Source organism: Triturus cristatus, chromosome 1_1 (assembly GCF_964204655.1).
Source record: "Triturus cristatus chromosome 1_1, aTriCri1.1, whole genome shotgun sequence".
NCBI lineage: Eukaryota > Metazoa > Chordata > Amphibia > Caudata > Salamandridae > Triturus > Triturus cristatus.
This window is the reverse complement of record NC_140579.1, coordinates 94,331,330-94,353,602: the sequence shown is the minus strand read 5'-3', so window position 1 is coordinate 94,353,602 and position 22,273 is coordinate 94,331,330. Positions and strand designations below refer to the sequence as shown.

The 22,273-nt window shown below is 48.0% G+C and overlaps 1 protein-coding gene across 2 annotated transcripts in view; it reads left to right on the top strand.

Moving 5' to 3' along the window:
• LOC146869597 (ethanolamine kinase 2-like) overlaps positions 1-6,416 on the top strand; it is a 166,308-nt gene extending 159,892 nt beyond the window's left edge. For both annotated transcript variants that reach the window (XM_085607999.1, XM_085608080.1), the window contains one exon: positions 4,214-6,416. In XM_085607999.1, the coding sequence (XP_085464125.1) occupies positions 4,214-4,286 (73 nt within the window). In that variant the 3' untranslated portion in view covers positions 4,287-6,416. The remainder of the gene's footprint in view (positions 1-4,213) is intronic.
• Positions 6,417-22,273: the final 15,857 nt, after the last annotated feature.

Below are 22,273 nucleotides of genomic sequence, written 5' to 3'. Positions count from 1 at the left end.
TGTTTGGATAACCCAAATGATGATAATGATCACATTGATGATTGATCAGTATCCTGAGACAATGAAGGTTCATTTCTCTTTCAAATGTACTTCTTTTGTTTTCTATTTCTATCTAAACACTCTTGCAGTAGACACCTGCTTTTTAGAGATATATTTTTTCTCTTTAAGACCTCGGATAATTTGTCTGTGTTCGATGTATTGGATAGGGGAATTAATCCGACAGGGTCTCTAAATTCCCTTAGACCACTTTGTTGTGTGATATAATTTTATTACTAACTACCCATGTGATTGTTTTGTCAGTGTAGCTTTATCTTCCAACCTACGTTTCTGCTTTATGCACTTTGTTCACAAGTTTCTTAAAAGTATAGCAACTCATGTTCAGTTGCCATAAGTCTTGGATACCAAGATTATGTATACCTTCCTGCAGGTATTTGGCAAATTGACCTTTCCCCCTTGTTAGATGTATCCCTGCGCAGATGAGTTTAGCCAGCGATCCCTCTGGGGCACTCTGCAGTCGATGGCAGCACTTCATGAAGGCCCCTTGCCTGGCTAGTGATTGGTTTACCCGGGCAAATTCTAACCTTGATTGGGCGGGAGAGGCAGACCTTGGCATCTGGAATGCTCGTTTTTATGTTCATATTGTGCAAGTTTCTCCAGCAGGTCCGGATCTTCACCCAGCATTATCTCGCCTCTATATGATTAGGTTGCAATCAGTATTGATTTGATCATTGTTATCAACGCATTTAGATGATGGCCCCACAGACTTTTCCTCCTGGTTTGAGAAGGCCAAGTTTAAGGCCTCAGTTTTTGCAATGATAGCCTTTTTAGATACATCTATGTTGTAACTTCATCATGTTGGACCCATTGAAGCGCCATTTCTCATCTTTTGCTATGCATCGTTTCAGCGGCATAACTTTAAGTTTCTTGAGGTTGATTTCCAACTGGTTATTTACTGAGTACTCAGCGAGCCTGTTGATCAGCCTCTGTAGGCTCACATGATTATTGCTCAACAATAGTAGATTGTCTCTGTACAGGATGTTGCTAAACTGTTGAGACCCGAGGCTTGGTGCGTGAGACACCACTTCTGCCAGGGAAGCTGACAGATCCCCGATGAATCAATTAAACAACAGCGGCGCCAACACACATCCCTGTTCCAATTCAATGGCGGTATTAACCTCTCTTGATAAATGGCACCTGTCCCCCACCTTGATCTTTACACAGGATTGTGTGTATATTCGCTGGATGGTCCTTAAATGGTTTTGTGGAATTCCCCAACGGAATAGTTTTTCCCAGAGCAGGCCTCGACGGACGTAGTCAAAGGCCATTTTGAAGTCCACAAAACACATGAAAAGTGACGTCCCACTGTCACGTGCTTTTTTCACTATGAGGTCCGCAGCCATCAAGTTGGTGGTGGTTCCTTGCTTTTTGGTGAACCCTGTTTGCTTCATTGTCAACCTTTTTGCCTCCGTCGCTCACTCCTGTAGATTTTCAGTAGTATTGTTGAAAAACATTTGAGGTCCTGTAATTGCTAGGGGAAATAGCTACCCCAACACTTGAAGATGGGGTCTATCACTGGGCCTCTCCAGCTTTATGGAATGCGTCCCATCAGCAGTATTTGCTTGAACATCGAGTTCAGGAAGCCAGCTCAGGTTGTGCTTTTGAAGTGCAGTCAGTATGCCATTAGGGGCAGATGCGCAGTTGGAGTGCAAGTTCTCAATTATTTGTTTCCAAGGCCTCCATGGAAAAGTTCCATTTAGTGGTCTAGGGTGTCAGTAGCACCACTGCTATTGGTTTTCAGGGTCACCCACTCGTGTGGACTTGAGCTGTGATCTTTTACATGTGGGGTCAGACCTGGGCCGGGACAGAATGGTACTCTGTGCTTCCCTTATAATGTGTTGTTAGGTATTTAACCCATTCTACCTTGCTATTATTAGCATTGTTTGCCACCCTGGGGCCCTTATCAAGCTCAGTCATTAGTTTCCAGAAGCTTCTGTGGTCGTTTTGTTTAGAGGAGTAAAGTAGCTTTGCCCACAATGCTTCAGATCTCTCTTTCTTTAGCAGCCATACCACCTTTTCGAGGCTCTTACGCTCCATTCGTAGGCATTTTAGCAATTCTAAATCCTATGGTGAGCTCCACAGTTCACGGAGCACTTTGTTGATCCTTGACCTGATAAGGCGAACCGGTTTTGGCTGGATGATTAAAAGCTTGAGGAAATATTTGTACCTTTCTCCAAATTGTTGGCTGGGTCTCTTGCTGCTTCTATGCCTTTATCGAGTTCTCCTTGCTGGATGATATTTCCTTCAGGATTCCCTTGGCCTCGCTTGCCATGCCTCCAATGCTGTCTAGGCTCCATTCAAGGTGTTTTACATTTTCAATGTCAGCTTAAACCTGCACTATCCGCACCTGATCTAATACGGCCATAGCGGTGCTTAGACTGAAGTTTTGCAGGTGATGCTCACTCTCTGATCAGTGCTTCATTTTAAACTAGACTACTCCACTATACATTCTAATGCTCCCCATTGTGTAGTCAAGGTAGTAGATGGTATCTTGTCCAGGCTGGTGTCCCCAGGAGGCGTCCATTGAGTATTACCAGATCAGCTGCTTCGTAGGACTTCAGGAGCCTGTTCCCAAGATTGTCATGGGGTCGATGCAGAGAGTGACTTTGTGCTGGCAGCATCTGTAACACCTCATCGCCTGCCTTATGTGTGTCTTGGAAAAGATTCAGATTAAAATCTCCAGTAATTCCCTGGTTTGCCAACTGTTTATCTCCTTTCCACTCCAGGAACAGCTTGATCAGCTTTGCCACTATTTTTTATTTTTCTCTCGAGTCAATGTAAATATTAACCAGAACCAGTGGAGTTGTCTACTGCTTGTCCCATCGCTCCAGACATAGAGCTAGTAACCAGGGTTCTTCTGTATCCTGCGGTGTTATCTTTGCGGATAGTTTTGAGTTCACATAAGTCGCTAACCCACCTTTTGCCCTTCTGTGGGTGGTGGTTTTGCGAACTCATCTGTTGAATTTATTGACCCTATTTTTTTTGCCCCCAAGAGTCATGCACTGTAATTTTCTCAAACTTCTCGAAGTAACCCTTCGTTGTAGAATGTTCAGTTTTTGTAGCAGGAAGTCCAAGATTCCTGGCACAGATGTTTAGCTTGTCTTGTTTTTTTGCATGATGCCTCAGAAGATGGTCATTCAAGGCTTTACGTTTCAGGATAAATCGCTGATATTTCTAGAGGGTGATTCTTAAACTTCACAGGGATGGTTCACAGGACATCCCTTTTCCACTTGTAGGCTTTCAATTGACAATTCAACATCCTCTATGAGATGCAATGTTGATTTGCTTCAATTAAAGAAATCATTTATGAAAGTAAAGATGATTGGCAAAGCAGTGCCCTGTTAAGCAGTCTGGCAGCCATATACCCCCAGCAGGAGTATACAGCCTATCTGTGTCACAGAAAGGATATCTGCATCTGGTTTGGAATGGGCTATCATTTCACAAGAGGGAGGCCTGGGCCCAAAGTCCACTCCACCCTCTCACATGTAGGGACTAGGATTAGATGGTGAGGCGTGCCTTCATGTCCTTAAGGGCTGTGACTTAAGGTTTACATTTAAATCGCAAATTTAAATCACTGTGTCTGCAACTCCACTCTAACCTCAATTCCAGTAGCTGTGACTCTTTGTGGCCAGAAGCCTGTGCCGCATTTTAAAGAAGAAAGGCAGGGCATGCTTATTCTCACTCCCTTTCGTGTTTTGTCCCAAAAAAACATTTCTGCGTGTGTGCAAATAAAAATAAAAGGGATAAGGTGTCCTGTACATATCCAAGTTACTGTCTTGTCCTGTACGCTACCACAGCCTTTACCCACATGCCTTCACTTTAACAAAACCAGTGGTCCCTTCTGTAGGAACTAATCACACAATTTGAGCACTCAGCTGAATAGGACACAAGAGGTACTAATATGGATAGTAGAGCAAATAGACCATCACTCCTTCTCCCGTTTTTACATAGGTTTCAGGTCCTCCTGAGGGTTTGCCCCAAATGTTTATTAACAAAAAATATATAAACCATTAAAACAACATGCACCATCAAGCTGGGACATAAAACTGTAATGAAACTAGGACACTATAGTGGTCCTCAAGTTTGTGAATGGTCTTCTTGGAGTCAGGACTGACATCTCGAATTATGTGACTAACCTTTTGTTCTCTTCTTGCAGGTATGCAGAATTAAGATTCAAGCAGTATTTTAAGGTGAAGCCCGAGGTGACTTCTTTGAAGATCTCAGAGTGACTGTTCATAGCACCACTAGGCACCAGTGGCAGCCTGAGGCCCTTCAACAACCATCTGGACCATGGTGCACTGATAACGGTTTGACGAATGCAGCCTACTGCAGGAGAAGAACGGCAGCTCACATCTACTGCAAGGACGCCATGTGGGAGGCAGACGGCCCAGATTGAAAGGGGGGGTCCTCTGCACCTGTCAGCACAGCGCTCCTTCTATACCACAGTGTAGGGCGGGGCTTGTCTCATTGCTGCCCCACCCTTGAGGCTGTTGTCTCCATGCTCTCACCCAGAGTCAGCCACAGAGTTCCTCCAGTGCCACAGTGAAGAAGGCTGCCTTCACTCCTCTCCCACCCTCGGAGTGACTGTCACCACCCCTCACTGCAAGCCTCTTCTAACCCATTCTAGAAGGCATGTCACTACCTCCTGATCCAGAGCTTCCATCTCCAGCACTTGAGAAGACTGTCTTTGGGCCGAAACCCTGAACATCCGCTGTCCCACCAAGGGGGGGGGGAGCCGTCTTGCCCCTCTCACTAGAGTTCCCAACCCACTGCCCTATCCAAAGATAACTTATACCTAAGACCTTGATTATCCTCTGTAGGAGGAAGCAGAGGCAGCCCCTATACTGTGGGCTAGAGCTTCTTCAATCCCACCCAAGAGAGGACTGTCGGGCCCTCACCCAGAGCCAACTCTAAACCACACTGAAAGCCTGGCTTACTGCCCTCTTACGCCCGACTCCGAGCACCCAGAGATCCCGTAGTCACAAAGGAGATTATGTCTTACCAAATCACCCACAGCAAGCCCTAACCCACATTAAAGGTCTGACCAACCCGGCACCCAGAACTTCTCCTGTCTCACACTGGAAGGCCCAATCTTAACCCATTCAGCAACAGCACTCCTGGCTTGTCTCATACTGTAGGGTGGCATTTTACACCACTCAGGGATACGTCCCTGGACCCAGTCCCAAAGTGCAGGTGGCCATCTTACTCCCCACAAACCCCCACGCAGAGCTGCCTTTAAAACCCATTGGAGGCCTGTCTTACCAGCATGGGCGTCCGCAGAAATTATTCCAGGGAGGGTGGGGGGCAAAATTTTAACTTCATCACCTTCCTCCGACATGATGTTTGCCAGGTGGGGCACAAGAAACAATGGGGTGCAGGAGGAACCATTGGGGGCAGAAATTTCAGAAATGAAACAATACCGGACAGGCAGCAAACCAAAATATATAGGTTGTCAAAAAGCCCTAAATCTTCATGTTTTAATCAATTCTGAATTCTGAACACGAAGTAAAAAAGTAAATAATTGATCTCATTCTCTTCTCAAACTAAGCGCAGGACAGAGAGAGGCTGCTTCTCTCTCTGAACTCTCTCTCCGTCTGGCTGGAGAGGAGCCTGCCAGTGTTGCCAGATTTTCAGCCCAAAGACGCTCAAATATAAGCCCAAATTCAGCCCAGCGCAGACCACTGTAAGCCCAAAAACCAGCCCAAAGTCGAAAGTCTGCTTTCTTTAGAAGCTAAAGCTATGAGTTACAATTTTGGATGTGATGCATCAATGTACCTTTCAAATGTACACTTCCTAATATATTGCAAAGCATGCATCCCGTAGGAGACAGACTGATCCACCAAACAGACAATAGCATCAGGTGAGAAAGCTCTACTCATCTAGGCACAGCCGACGCATACTTTAAATAATTGTTAATAGGTAAGCAAATAGCTGCACTGTACAGCCAGAGCTAAAAATGATAACCAATTCAGTGGGTAGTGCCTTAAGGAGCACACAGCCATGCAAAGAAACTATTCATACACCAGCTATGACTGCCAAAAATCGCCCTGGGTAGGTAAAATTACACATTCTGATAAAGACAACTTGAATTCATGGTCATCACGCACATTTTCAGAGCAATCTTTCATTTTAACGTAGAGAATTCGGCCACATATGTAAATGTTTACCAAATCCACAACATGTCAAGCCAAAGCAGCAACATGCAGCATCTGCTAACCTTTGGAGCATTTCTACAGGGTGACCCTTATCTGATTTTCAGAGGTATGATATAAAGAGGGAGGCCAGCTTTAGGTACAAGTGAAGATGGTGAAACATTAAAGGAAAACGGGGTTCTCCATCCAAATAAAGCATTACAAACTGAGAATGTTGTGGTCCTTTCTTTTTTAAACATAGTAAGCATAAGGTTTTGCAAAGTACAAACCTAGCTACAGACCAACTGTTGGTTATATAAAACAGGGGTGATACAAAGTTTTTTGGGGGGGAAGGGTTGATGTAGGAGAGTAGGATCTGCTTCACATGGGTATCCCCACTTTTTGCTGGTGTTTCACTGTTTTTCAACCTTAGTCTGGCTGTGGCCCTGCTAATCAAGACCCCAGCCTAGCTGCTTCCTCTCTAAAATGGTTTCCATGTACATTAGGTACATTTCTAATTGGATTCTGGAGTGCCTTATAAGCTCCTAGTATATGGTATACTATGTACCTTGGGCATAGGTACCTCAGAGGCCTACCAGGGTCTGAAGCATGTATTATGCTATCCCTGGGAAGCACTCCAAAATGACACCACAGGTCTGCTACTGCAGCATAGGTAAAGTGGTGCTTGCACCCCTTACAGTGGTATAGGCTACCTATATCACTACCATTGCACACACATATAAAACCTATAAGTCACTCCTATGGCAGGCCTTAACAATCCTGAAGGCAGAGTTCTTGGTTTTTATGTGAGAGGGTGCCCCTGCATGAGCATCGCCCCTCTGCAGCGTTCGTAGTACCTCCTCTGATGCTGTTTGTGGTGCAGCCTGACCATATACTCTTAAGTGCATTATAACCTCACGGTAAATGCTAACTTTGGACTGGCTGCACGGAAACATGTCGTGTTTGGTGTCAAACACTATGAAATACTACACCCCCCCCCGCCAGTTCTGGCGGCGGGGGTAGCATTCCACCCTTCTAGAGGGAGAGACATGTTCACACTGGTCTAACCCGGTAAAGACTTTCTACAGCCCTGGCATCACAAAATGGATGCCACTGCCACAGACACGGGTCTGGCCTCCTGCTGCTGGCCAAAACTCTGGCAGGGGTGGCCTGGACAATAGGTTTCCTGTCCCAGGGAGGTGTAACCACCTCCCCAGACAGGCAGATGTGTATTGGGGCTGGGCGGGAGCACTCTCTGGTGCTTTGAAGTCCTGCACTGGGGGCACACTTGGTGTCCCTGTGCATAGTCCAGTTCAAACCGGTTGCAGGGGCTACCTGCCCCTGCTCTGGCACGAAACTGGACAAAGGAAATGGGTGTATCCACCCCTCTTTCCAAACCCTCCCATAAGGTGGGTCCCTAGAGTATGTCCAACCCCCAAACTTTGTATAAGTATGGTAGCCCAGTCCTTGCGACTTTAGATTACCCTGGACGAAACTCTGCAACATATATCCTGAACCTTCGACGTTCTACTTTAACTAGAAGACTGAAGAAATCTCCCTTGTGGTCAAGGAGTGACTTCCCTGCTTGGCAGGCACCAAAGAAGCAACTGTCTGGTCTGCCATTCTGAAGCCCCCGCCGGACGCCGAAGTCTCTGCATCCCCAGAGGTAGATTTCTAGACTTCCCTGAGGCTAACCTGAGTCCACAGCAAAGCTGAGGCCCGTGGCTATCGTGGGTGACGTGGAACTGTGACCCCTGGACACCGTGATCTTTAGCTGATCCATCATCTTCCTGGTCTTCCTTGAAGTTGTGCTTTGAGCTCCGAGTAGCCCCAGCCTTGAGCACCTCCTACACCGAAGATATCTGGCCTCCACTCCACGAGTGACCCTGGGCCAGTTTTCAGTGCGACCGCTCGAGGCTCCTTCGCAATCGCTAGCCCGTTGGCTAGTAGGTCCCCACGAAGGCATCTCCTCTTCTGATTGGGCTTTTCTGGTTGCTCCAGACGTGCCCCAACTTACCCTCGCTGGGTGAGTCCCCCAGACCTTGCTGGTCTGCACCAACGTCCTTCCTCTGTTTCCAAGTGACTTGCCGTTGCCAAGGCTTGTTGGGTCCAATCTGGTCGTCGACACCGCAGCACTCGACAGACTTCGTGGGACAGCTCGAATCCAGCTCCTGTTCATCGTCGACACACGTCAACTCACCTGAAGCACCCGACATCTGTGGGCATTGGACTATTGTGCCCTTGGTCCCCTCTGCTTTCAGGTTTGTTCCATCCTAGGTTCAGGCTTGGATCTCTCCGGACACTTCTCCTCTTCATGGCAGCAGCACTTCCTGAGCAGCTTCCATTGAAAACAGCGACGCGACGCGACCCAACACCATTTGAAACCTATGCACCCGGCTTCCCTGGGTGAGGTAACTCGAGTACTCCGGTGCTCCCGTGGGTGTTGGCCCTAGACACCTCTAAGTCCAAAAGGGTTCATTCGTAGTCATCCCCTAAGTGTCATTAAACTCTTAATTTCCAACCGCGACTTTCCCCATAGAAGTTAACGGTGATTCGCGGCTGTGTTCTCACACTGCACGAGTCCCCCGTGGATCCCCTGTGTCACTACCTTGGGTGGTTCCTTGTGGTCCAAGCACTTCTACAGGCTCTAGGCCTTGTGTCTAGCTCAGTCATGGTTCTTATACCACTTTATTGGTATATGGTTTGGTACGCCCCTAGGGACCAAACATGTATTTGTGCTTTTACTGTTGAATACTGACTTGTAACTTAGTACTTTAAACTCCAGTCTCACTAGAGGGGTGTGTTTTATCTTAAATACATATATTTTAAATATATACCTGGTGTGGTTGTCCTTTCATTTGATCATTCAAGAGATTATAGACTGGTAAAACAAGCTGCTTTACATTCCTTCAAGTCTTAGCCTGAAGGCTGCTCTCCATAGCTACCACTAGGATAGCTTTCAATAAAGGTTGTCTTTAACCTATCACCATAAGGGGTTGTTTGGACTGATACAAGTTGCCCACCAGAACTAGTGGACAGCATATATCAGGCCAACTTCTCACATTGGTGGCAGCGGTGGGATTCCAGCTTGCTATTGTTTTACCAGATAATCTCAATTGAATTGATCAACTGAAAACCACTAAAGGTACCTTAGGTACATATAATATCAAGTTTAGTATACAGTAAGTTCTACTGAACTTAGAGTTGTGTGTTAAAGGATAGCACACCCTTTCTACAACTCAAGAGAGTTTAGTAGGCCACACTAGTGTAGGTAGTGCAATACACCACACCACACTAGTAATGTCTAATCAGCCAGGAACCAGTGGGTCCCTGCCAGAATCCAGTGGGTTTCTCCCCTATAAATATGAGGATCTCTCCTTTGCACAGCTTAGGGCCTTATGTTCCATTAGGAAGCTGAAGACAGGCAAAAGCCCAACCACCCAGTGTCTTTTAAAGATACTCAGGCTGGATGATCTCTCAGGGCCTAGTGGGTCTGAAGGGGTAGGCAGAGTGGGTGGGGCAGCAGCCAAGGGTGGGCCTAGGGGTGGAAACTACCCTGACTCCACCTCTACTGTTGACCAGACTGATGACAATGATCAGGATCTGGTGAACCCAGCTCCCCTGGATGAGGATGAGGATGAGGAGGATGACAACAATGCTCCCCTCTTTGTTCCTCCAGCAAGAGTTGAAAACAGGGTTAGAAGGGATAGATCTCTCTCAAGGTAGTCTGTCCAGTCTACCTCATCTGTAGGGACCACTGTTTCTTCTCACAGAGGGAGGGATACCTCCGAGGAGAGGAGAGAGACTGCTGAAGTATGAGCAAGACAAGTTCAACCTCAGAAAGCAGCAGATGGCCCTAGATAGGGAAGCCCTAGAGCTCTACAGAGCTAGTAAAAAGGAGGGACTAGAGTCCCTTGGTGGCAGCAATTTCCCTAGAGATAGGGTTAGGTCTAATGACCATAGAAACCTAAGTAAGATTGTCCCTCCCTACCAGAGTGGGGATGACATCCACAAATGGATAACTGCCTTGGAGAGGGCCTGTAAAGTATAGAAGGTCCCCCAAGGGTAGTGGGCAGCAATCCTATGGCTCTTCTTTGCAGACAAAGGTAGAGACAAGCTCCTCACTGTAAGAGAAAAAGATGCTGATTATTACCAGGTCTTGATAAGTGCACTGATAGATGGGTTTGGCCTAACCACTGAGCAATACAGGTTAAAGTTCAGAGATACCCAAAAAGCACAAAATCAAGACTGGATTGACTTTGTTGACTGTGCTGCTAAGTCTCTGGAAGGATGGTTATTGGGCAGTAAAGCGTGTGACTTCATAGGATTGTACAATCTGATAATGAGGGAGCAGATTCTTAATAACTGTCAAAATCAGCTGTTGCACCAGTACCTGGTAGACTCTGATCTGACCTCTCTCCAAGAATTGGGAAAGAAGGCAGACAAATGGGTCAGAACCAGGGTGAGGCAGAAGGTACAGAACCAAGGTGGTGACCCAAAGAAGCAAGATTCTAAGAACTCTGACAAGGGTGGGGACAAGGGTAAAGACCAGAAGTGTTCTCAAGGGCCCCAAAAATCTTCTCCAGGTAGGGATTCACAGGCTAACAAAGGGAAAGGCCAAATGAAACCATGGTGCAAAGTCTGTAAGCAAAAGACACACTGGACCAGTGATTGCACCAAGTCCAAAGAGAATACTCCAGCCCCCACAAATGCCCCTAAGGCACCTGTTCCCCCTAGTGCAGTTACAATTGTTGGTGGGAATACACAGCCAAAGGGCTTAGTAGAGTTGACCCTGGGTACTGACTTGGGCTCTGGCCTAGTCAGATAAACCACTCAGCCTGTTCTTGTCTGTGATGGGGCATGGATATGACCCCCTCTGTGAGTCCCAGTAACTTGGGCAAGTACAGGCAACAGCCTTTAATCAATGGAGTACAGGCATTGGAATTCAGGGACACAGGAGCAAGTGTCACTATGGTGACAAAAGATATTGTGGATCCTGGGCAGATCATCCTTGGTGAAATGTACCAAGTGACCAATGCTAGCAATGTCAGAACAGACCATTCTCTGGCAGTTGTTAACTTCTCCTGAGGAGGGGTAACTGGCCTTAAGAAGGTTGTGGTAAGTGCAGACCTACCAGTCGAATCCTTGCTTGGCAATGATCTAGAGACTTCAGCTTGGGCAGAAGTAGCGCTCAAGACTCATGCAGAAATGTTAGGGATCCCTGCAGATGTGTTTGCTGTGACCAGGTCACAGGCCAAAATGTCTGAAACTGAACAGGCCTTGGATTCTGGAATAATGGACCAAGTGCCATCCAAGAGGAGGAGCAGAAGGGTTAAGGCAGAACCTTCCCCCCTGATTCAGAAGGAGGATCAGTCTCTTGAGGGAGATGATCACAGAACTGTCCCAGAGGAGCTTTAGCCTGATCAGGTTGAGTTCTTGGGGACAGGGGGTCCTTCCAGGGCAGATCTGAGCCAGGAGCAGCAGAGCTGCCCCTGTCTTGAACCCCTCAGACCGCAAGCTGCTGCTGGGAGTGCTAGTGGTACCCATAAGGTGTATTGGGATGATGGACTCCTGTACTCAGAGTGTAGAGACCCCAAGCCTGGTGCCACCAGGAGGTTGGTTATACCTCTGAAGTTCAAGGGCTTCCAATTGACCCTAGCCCATGAGAGCCCTTTAGCAGGTCACCTGGGCCAGAACAAGACTTGGGACAAACTGCTCCCTCACTTTCACTGGCCCCACATGTCTGAAGACACAAAGGAGTTTTGTCGCTCCCGTGTAACCTCCCAAGCCAGTGGCAAGGCAGGTGGCACTACAAAGGCCCCCCCTGATCCCACTGCCTGTGGTGGGGGTACCCTTTGAAAGGGTAGGGATTGACATTGTTGGTCCCATGGATCCCCAAACAGCATCTGGGCACAGGTTTATCCTGGTAGTAGTGGATCATGCTACCAGGTACCCAGAAGCTATTCCCCTAGGACCACTACAGCACCTGTAGTGGCAAGGGCCCTGTTGGGAGTTTTCTAAAAAAGTGGGTTTTACTAAGGAGGTGGTATCAGACAGAGGTACCAACTTCATGTCTGGATACTTAAGGGCAATGTGGAAGGAGTGTAGAGTGGCTTACAAATTCACCACACCTTATCACCCACAATGCAATGGTTTAGTTGAAAGGTTCAACAAAACCTTAAAGGGCATGATTAAAGGGCTCCCAGAAATGCTTAGGTGAAGATGGGACATTCTCTTTCCCTGCCTTTTGTTTGCATACAGGGAGGTGCCACAAAAGGGGGTTGGCTACAGGCCATTTGAACTTTTGTTTGGTCACCCTGTCAGGGGTCCATTGTGTTTGGTGAAGGAAGGATGGGAGTTACCTCTCAAGCCCCCAAAGCAAGACATAGTGGACTGTGTACTTGGTCTCCGCTCCAGGATGGCTAAGTACATAAAAAAGGCAACTAAAAACCTTGAGGCTAGCCAGGAACTGCAAAAAGCCTGGCATGACCAAAAGGCTGTACTGACTGTTTACCAGCCAGGACAGAAAGTGTGGGTGAAGGAGCCTGTGGCCCCAGCAGCTCTCCAAGACACTATTGTTGAACAGAAGGGAGAGGTTACCTACTTAGTAGACCTAGGAACTCCCAGGAGTCCCCACAGGGTTCTCCATGTCAACAGGCTAAAGCCATATGTAGACAGGGCTGACATGGGCTTGCTCATGGCTACTGATGAGGGACAGGAGGAAGAGAGTGACCCACTCACTGACCTCCTCTCACAGAACCCTGATGATGGGTCAGTAGATGGAGTGGCCTTGGCAGGCAGCCTCACTCCCCAGCAGCAAACTGATTGCAGACAGGTGCTCAATCAGTTCAGAAACATGTATTCTCTGACTCCAAGTCAGACTACCTGGTGCACTCATGAAGTGGACACTGAAGACAGTCTGCCTATTAAAAATACGATTTATAGGCAACCTGACCATGTCAGGGACTGTATCAGGACAGAAGTCCAGAAAATGTTGGATTTGGGAGTTCTTGAACCCTCAGATAGCCCTTGGGCTAGTCCAGTGGTCCTTGTGCCAAAACCTCACAACAGTGGTGGGAAAAGAGAGATGAGGTATTGTGTGGACTACAGGGGTCTCAATGCAGTCACTAGGACTGATGCCCATCCAATTCCAAGGGCAGATGAGCTTATAGATACTTTGGCCTCAGCCAAGTACCTTAGCACATTTGACTTGACAGCTGGCTACTGGCAGATCAGACTAGCTGATGATGCAAAGCCAAAAACTGCATTTTCGACCCCAAGTGGGCACTACAAATTTGTGGTGATGCCCTTTGGTTCGAAGAATGTACCTGCCACTTTCCAAAGTTTGGTGAATACAGTTCTCACAGGTCTGGAAGCCTACCGTGCCGCTTATCTAGATGATATTGCTGTGTTTAGCTCCACCTGGGAGGATCACCTGGTCCACCTAAGGAATGTTTTTGAGGCCCTGCAAAAGGCAGATAGGGCAGAGTCAGGTTGTGTACCTGGGCCACCTTGTAGGTGGAGGCCAGGTTCAACCACTGCAGAGCAAAATCCAGACCATCATGGAATGGGTTGCTCCCACTACCCAGACTCAGGTGAGAGCCTTCTTAGGACTGACTGGGTACTATAGGAGATTTGTCAAGGGGTATGGATCCATAGTGACACCCCTGAATGACTTAACTTCTAAGAAAATGCCCAAAAAGGTTCAGTGGACAGCTAGCTGTAAAAAGGCATTTGATGACCTGAAGCAGGCCATGTGCTCTGCTCCCATTCTACAGAGTCCTGACGACTCCAAGTAAGTTCATGGTCCAAACAGATGCATCTGAATTGGGGGTAGGGGCTGTACTGTCACAATTGAATGATGAAGGTCAGGATCAGCCAGTAGCTTTCATAAGCAGAAGGCTGACCCCTAGAGAGAAACGTTGGTCAGCCATTGAGAGGGAGGCCTTTGCTGTGGCTTGGGCTCTGAAGAAGTTGAGGCCATACTTGTTTGGTACTCACTTCCTTGTTCAGACAGACCATAAGCCCCTCTTATGGCTAAAACACATGAAGGGTGAAAACCCCAAACTTCTTAGGTGGTCCATTTCCCTACAGGGGATGGACTTTACAGTGGAACATAGACCTGGGAGTAACCATGCCAATGCAGATGGACTCTCTAGGTATTTCCACTTAGAACATGAAGACTCAACTGGTCAAGGTTAGTTTAATATCCCTGCGTTTGGGGGGGGGGGGTTGTGTAGGAGAGTAGGATCTACTTCACATGGGTACCCCCACTTCTTGCTGGTGTTTCACTGTTTTTCGACCTTAGTCTGGCTGTGGTCCTGCTAATCAGGACCCCAGCCTAGCTGCTTCCTCTCTAACATGGTTTTCATGTACATTAGGTACACATGGTATCAGGGGGCCTTTGATGTTCTACTTTAACTAGAAGACTGAAGAAATCTCCCTTGGGGTACAGGAGTGACTCCCCTGCTTGGAAGGCACCAAAGGAGCAACTGTCCGGTCTGCAATTGGGAAGCTCCCGCTGGACGCCGAAGTCTCTGCATCCCCAGAGGTGGATTTCCAGACTTCCCTGAGGCAACCCTGAGTCCATAGCAAAGCTGTGGCCCGTGGCTATCGTGGGTGACGTGGAACCGTGACCTCTGGACACCATGATCTTTTGCTGATCCATCATCTTCCTGGTCTTCCTCGAAGTTGTGCTTTGGGCTCCGAGTAGCCCCATCCTTGAGCACCTCCTGTGCCAAAGATTTCTGGCCTCCACTCCACAAGTGACCCGTGGGCCAGTACCCAGTGCGACCACTCGAGCCTCCTTCGCGATTGCTAGCCCGTTGGCTAGTAGGTCCCCACGAAGGCAACTCCTCTTCTGACTGGGCTTTCCTGGTTGCTCCAGATGTGCCCCGACTTACCCTCGCTGGGGGAGTCCACCAGACCTTGCTGGTTTGCACTGACCTCCTTTCTCTGTTTCCAAGTGACTTGCCGTTGCCAAGGCTTGTTGGGTCCAATCTGGTAGACGACACCGCAGCACTCGACAGACTTTGTGGGAGAGCTTGAATCCAGCTCCTGGTCATCGTCGACGCCTCCTGGACCTCGTGGCTGAAGAATCAAGGCACCCATCAACTCACCTGAAGCACCAGACATCTGTGGGTATTGGTCTATCGTGCCCTTGGTCACTGGTAAGTGACCCAGACTCTGTCCCCTCTGCTTTCAGGTTTCTTCCATCCTAGATCTGGGCTTGGATCTCTCCTCTCCGGACACTTCTCCTCTTCACGGCAGCAGCACTTCCTGAGCAGCTTCCATTGAAAACAGCAACGCGACCCGACACCATTTGACACCTATGCACCCGGCTTCCCTGGGTGAGGTAACTCGAGTACTCTGGTGCTCCCGTGGGTGTTGGCCCTAGACACCTCTAAGTCCAAAAGGGTTCGCTCGTAGTTATCCTCTAAGTGTCCTTAAACTCTTAATTTCTAGCCGCGACTTTCCCCATAGAAGTTGACAGCGATTCGCTGCTGTGTTCTCACACTGCACGCGTCCCCGGGGGTCCCCTGTGTCACTACCTTGGGTGGTTCCTTGTGGTCCAAGCACTTCTACAGGCTCTAGGCCTTGTGTCTAGTTCAGTCATGGTTCTTATACCACTTTATTGGTATATGGTTTGGTACGCCCCTGGGGCCCAAACGTGTATTTGTATTATTACTGTTGATTGCTAACTTGTAACTTAAGTACTTCGAACTCTAGCCTCATAAAGAGACTAGGGGGGTGCGTTTTATCTTAAATACATATATTTTGAATATATACCTGGTGTGGTTTTCCTTTCATTTGGTCATTCAAGAGATTATAGACTGGTAAAACAAGCTGCTTTACATTCCTTCAAGACTTAGCCTGAAGGCTGCTCTCCATAGCTACCACTAGGATAGCTTTCACATAAGGTTGTCTTTAACCATTTACCATAAGGGGTTGTTGGGACTGATACAAGGTGCCCACTAGAACTAGTGGACAGCATACATCAGGCCAACTTCTCACACTTATCAAGTAAAGGGGAGACATTCTTGCCTTCAGATTGAACCAGCTACATCAACTAACAATTTCTTCGGTACTCTTAGAGCTTAACAAAATTCTCCCCCATTGAAATTCTGCCTTACAAAGGAAAGGGGGAGAGACCCCACCTCCAGATCAAACCAGTCTCACCAGACAACAACTTCTTGGTCTTCGAGGAGGGGGGGGGGGGATGGTGGTGGGTGAGGGGATGAGGGAGGACGGTGCACAATTTCACTTTAACTTCCCTCCATTTCAACCCCTATCAATCAGGGACCGAAAAGTGCACAACAATTAAAAGTTCAAGAACTCCAGACAAACCTGATCTTGCACCTTGCACTGAAACAAGACAATCATCTTTTATTGTTGTTTTTAAAGTGTTTGTATTTGAACCCAGAGTCGGGACTGTATCTGGAGAGGTTTCATCCACTTTTCACAGTAAGTCACTACCCACCTACCTGGCCAAAGGACACACCTAAATGGAGAGAAGGATGGCTAAGTACATGAAAAAGGCAACTAAAAACCTTGAGGCTAGCCAGGAACTGCAAAAAGCCTGGCATGACCAAAAGGCTGTACTGACTGTTTACCAGCCAGGACAGAAAGTGTGGGTGAGGGAGCCTGTGGCCCCAGCGGCTCTCCAAGACACTATTGTTTAACAGAAGGGAGAGGTTACCTACTTAGTAGACCTAGGAACTCCCAGGAGTCCCCACAGGGTTCTCCATGTCAACAGGATAAATCCATATGTAGACAGGGCTGACATGGGCTTGCTCATGGCTACTGATGAGGGACAGGAGGAAGAGAGTGACCCACTCCCTGACTTCCTCTCACAGAACCCTGATGATGGGTCAGTTGATGGTGTGGCCTTGGCAGGCAGCCTCACTCCCCAGCAGCAAACTGATTGCAGACAGGTGCTCAATCAGTTCAGAAACATGTTTTCTCTGACTCCAAGTCAGACTACCTGGTGCACTCATAAAGTGGACACTGGGGACAGTCTGCCTATTAAAAATACGATTTATAGGCAACCTGACCATGTCAGGGACTGTATCAGGACAGAAGTCCAGAAAATGTTGGATTTGGGAGGCCTTAACAATCCTGAAGGCAGAGTGACTTATAGGTTGTATATGTGCGTGCAATGGTAGTGATATAGGTAGCCTATACCACAGTAAGGGGTGCAAGCACCACCTTACCCAGGCTGCAGTAGCAGACCTGTGGTGTCATTTTGAAGTGCTTCCCATGGGTGGCATAATACATGCTTCGGCCCCTGGTAGGCCTCTGCGGTACCTATGCCCTAGGTACATAGTATACCATATACTAGGGTCTTATAAGGCACTCCAGAATCCAATTAGAAATGTACCTAATGTACATGAAAACCATTTTAGAGAGGAAGCAGCTAGGCTGGGGTCCTGATGAGCAGGGCCACAGCCAACCTAAGGTCGAAAAACAGTGAAACACCAGCGAAAAGTGGGGGTGCCCATGTGAAGCAGATCCTACTCTCCTACACATGGTATCAGGGGGGCCTTTGACGTTCTACTTTAACTAGAAGACTGAAGAAATCTCCCTTGGGGTCAAGGAGTGACTCCCCTGCTTGGCAGGCACCAAAGAAGCAACTGTCTGGTCTGCAATTCTGAAGCTCCCGCTGGACGCCGAAGTCTCTGCATCCCCAGAGGTGGATTTCCAGACTTCCCCGAGGCAACCCTGAGTCTATAGCAAAGCTGTGGCCCGTGGCTATCGTGGGTGACGTGGAACCGTGACCTCTGGACACCATGATCTTTTGCTGATCCATCATCTTCCTGGTCTTCCTCGAAGTTGTGCTTTGGGCTCCGAGTAGCCCCAGCCTTGAGCACCTCCTGTACCGAAGATTTCTGGCCTCCACTCCACAAGTGACCCGTGGGCCAGTTTCCAGTGCGACCACTCGAGCCTGCTTCGCGATCGCTAGCCCGTTGGCTAGTAGGTCCCCACGAAGGCAACTCCTCTTCTGACTGGGCTTTCTTGGTTGCTCCAGATGTGCCCCGACTTACCCTCACTGGGGGAGTCCACCAGACCTTGCTGGTTTGCACCGACACCCTTTCTCTGTTTCCAAGTGACTTGCCGTTGCCAAGGCTTGTTGGATTCAATCTGGTCGATGACACCGCAGCACTCGACAGACTGCGTGGGAGAGCTTGAATCCAGCTCCTGGTCATCCTCGACACCTCCTGGACTTCGTGGCTGAAGAATCAAGGCACCCGTCAACTCACCTGAAGCACCAGACATCTGTGGGTATTGGTCTATCGTGCCCTTGGTCACTGGTAAGTGACCCAGACTCTGTCCCCTCTGCTTTCAGGTTTCTTCCATCCTAGATCCGGGCTTGGATCTCTCCGGACACTTCTCCTCTTCACTTCACTTCTCCTCTTCACTTCCTGAGCAGCTTCCATTAAAAACAGCAACGCGACCCGACACCATTTGACACCTATGCACCCGGCTTCCCTGGGTGAGGTAACTCGAGTACTCTGGTGCTCCCGTGGGTGTTGGCCCTAGACACCTCTAAGTCCAAAAGGGTTCGCTCGTAGTTATCCTCTAAGTGTTCTTAAACTCTTAATTTCTAGCCGCGACTTTCCCCATAGAAGTTAACGGCGATTCGCTGCTGTGTTCTCACACTGCACGCGTCCCCCGGGGGTCCTCTGTGTCACTACCTTGGGTGGTTCCTTGTGGTCCAAGCACTTCTACAGGCTCTAGGCCTTGTGTCTAGTTCAGTCATGGTTCTTATACCACTTTATTGGTATATGGTTTGGTACGCCCCGGGGGCCCAAACGTGTTTTTGTATTATTACTGTTGATTGCTAACTTGTAACTTAAGTACTTTGAACTCTAGCCTCATAAAGAGACTAGGGGGGTGCGTTTTATCTTAAATTTATATATTTTGAATATATACCTGGTGTGGTTGTCCTTCCATTTGGTCATTCAAGAGATTATAGACTGGTAAAACAAGCTGCTTTACATTCCTTCAAGACTTAGCCTGAAGGCTGCTCTCCATAGCTACCACTAGGATAGCTTTCACATAAGTTTGTCTTTAACCATTCACCATAAGAGGTTGTTGGGACTGATACAAGGTGCCCACTAGAACTAGTGGACAGCATATATCAGGCCAACTTCTCACACTTATCAAGTAAAGGGGAGACATTCTTGCTTTCAGATTGAACCAACTACATCAACTAACAATTTCTTCGGTACTCTTAGACAGAGCTTAACAAAATTCTCCCCCATTGAAATTCTGCCTTATCAAGGAAAGGGGGAGAGACCCCACCTCCAGATCAAACCAGTCTCACCAGACAACAACTTCTTGGTCTTCGGGGGGGGGGGGGGGGGGGGAGGTGAGGGGATGAGGGAGGACGGTGCACAATTCCACTTTAACTTCCCTCCATCTCAACCCCTATCAATCAGGGACCGAAAAGTGCACAACAATTAAAAGCTCAAGAACTCCAGACAAACCTGATCTTGAACCTTGCACTGGAACAAGACCATCATCTTTTATTGTTGTTTTTAAAGTGTTTGTATTTGAACCCAGTGCCGGGACTGTATCTGGAGAGGTTTCATCCACTTTTCACGGTAAGTCACTACCCACCTACCTGGCCAAAGGACACACCTAAATGGCGAGAAGATCATGACACTAGACACTGGTGTCACCTTTGTGTACAAGCACTTTCGTCCCGGATCGGAGCACAGGTCCCTGCTGCTCTGTGCATGCCAGTGACAACTTTAAAGAGCTCTTCCTGCCTATGCTCTCCTGCTGCGGTGTACACACCAGACACACATTTAAAGGCCTCTTCCTGCCTATGCTCTTGTGCTGCTTTTTAAAAACAAAGATTCAAGCATAAGCACGAGTCGAATCCAATCCTGCACCTTGCTCTGATACAAGACAACCATCTCTTATGTGGCCTCAAAGAGTATTTATTTCAAATAAGTACTGGGACCGTATACGGAAAGGTTTAGACACTCAGCACAGCAAATCATCCCTAGCCCCCTCGGTCAAAGGGCGAGAATATGGGACACTAGACGCTGGTGGGCCCTTGTTGAACAAGCACGTTTGTTCCCGTTCGGATCACCGCTGCCAGCTGGAGCGTGCATGCCACTTACGAACGTAACAGATTTTTATTGTTTATTGTTTTTTATATTTCTTGTTTTTTGTATATTGTAATGATTTTAATTCATCGAAAAATGAAAAGAATTCATATAGTGATAACTGGGCGCATTCCTGCAGTGCCTAGGACCTGCAGCTGTGGTGCAGCTAGGCTTATCTCAGAGGCAGTGTGTGAAGCATTTACGACCATACACAGTAACACAGTGAAGAACACTACAAAGGGACACCACGCAGGTAGTTATAAAAAATATGTATCTTTATATATAGACTTAACACAAGACCAATAACGGTAAAAAGCCACAATACTGAAAAATTGGGTTACTCTTGAAATGCTGCAAAAAGAGTTCAAAGTGTGCAAAGATGAGTTCAGTTCAAAGCAGTGGTCTCTGCGACCCTTTTACTTACAAAGTACCTGGATTTTGTAGCAAAACCAACAAAATGTCGCAAAGAAGCTGTAGCAATGATTTTCAGCACTCGAGGCCGGCGATGCGATGAATCCTTGCTGCGAGGGAGGAGACGATGCGCTGATCTGCTGATGCGTGCGGGGACAAGGCGACAAACATCTGCATGCTAGGCCGTTGATGCGATGACCCCTTGCCGCGAGGGAGGAGACGAGGCGACGATCCTGTTGCGTGTGCGATCGGGTTGCGATGCGAAGATATGGCGCTCCGTGAGGGAGCGACGATCCTGATGCGATCCGATGAAAATGGCAGACGCCCGGCGTCCGTTCTGCGATGTCGTGATGCGATGATCTCGATGCGATGATCTGTGGGGTTAGCGAGCACTTGGCAGCCCGCAAACATGCGATGCGATGATCTTTGGATTTAGCGAGCACTCAGCGGCAGCAGCGCGATGATTTTCCGGTGCGCTTTCAGCTGCGGCGGCTCGCAAACGGGCATTAGCGACGATTTCAGCACTCTCTTCTCTGTCGTAGAACTCGAGGCCCTGGAACTCACAGGAGCCTCACCTGCAGATAGAAATCCTCGCTGGGAGGAATCAGGAGGCTGGTGGTGAAGTCTGATGTGCCTGAGACTTCAGCAGGAGGCTTCTCTCTCCTAGCCCTTGGGTGATTGCTTTAGCAAGATTAATAAAAGTTCTCTCAAAGTCCTTTTCCCTCTTCTTCCAAGTCCAATGGTAACCACTGCAGGCCAATCCAAGAAACAGCACACAAGCACAAGGACAGTCACCTCCTGCAGATTCCTTCAGTTACACGGACAGAGGGTCCCCTTGTTGTCCAGGAGCAATACAAATTGTAGGGGTTTCAGCACAGATATTTATACCCCAAAAGTCTTTGTTCTCAGAAGCCACAAGTCACTGAACCCAGCCAGAACCAGTTCTGCCCAGTCCTGGAGCACTTTGTTTACCAGGCTGCATCCTTCCTTTCAGAAAGAGGGGGTCTGCCATCAGATGAACAGTGGGAGGTGGAGCCAGCATTCACCCTGCCAGGCACAGCCCTGTTCAGGTCAAGGAGCTACCCCTCCCCTCACTCCAAATGCAGATCTCTCTATTCAACCCAGGTCTGACTCAGCCTGCCCTGTCCCTCCAAAATCAGAAAGCCAATACACATAACAGCAGAGCACACTGGAAGGCTTAGGCAAGAAAATACCTACTTTCTAAAAGTAGTATTTTGAAACACAGAATATAAAAATAACCTTCGCTAAAAGATGTATTTTAATATTCTGAGCTCAGGCATACTAAATTTGTTTTTCTACCATTTTCCTTGGGTCAGTTAGGACTAGAGAGTGAAATAGTCAAACTTCCCATTCTGGCCTATGGAGAACAGGTAGCCTTACAGTAGTGAAAAACGAAATTGGGTGTAATTCACTACAAGGACATGCTACACACACCAAGGTATGTCCTACCTTACACATACAATGCACCCTACCATAGGGGTGGCTTACATGATGCCAAGGGAAGGTTCAGGGGCTGGGAAGTGGGTGAACTTC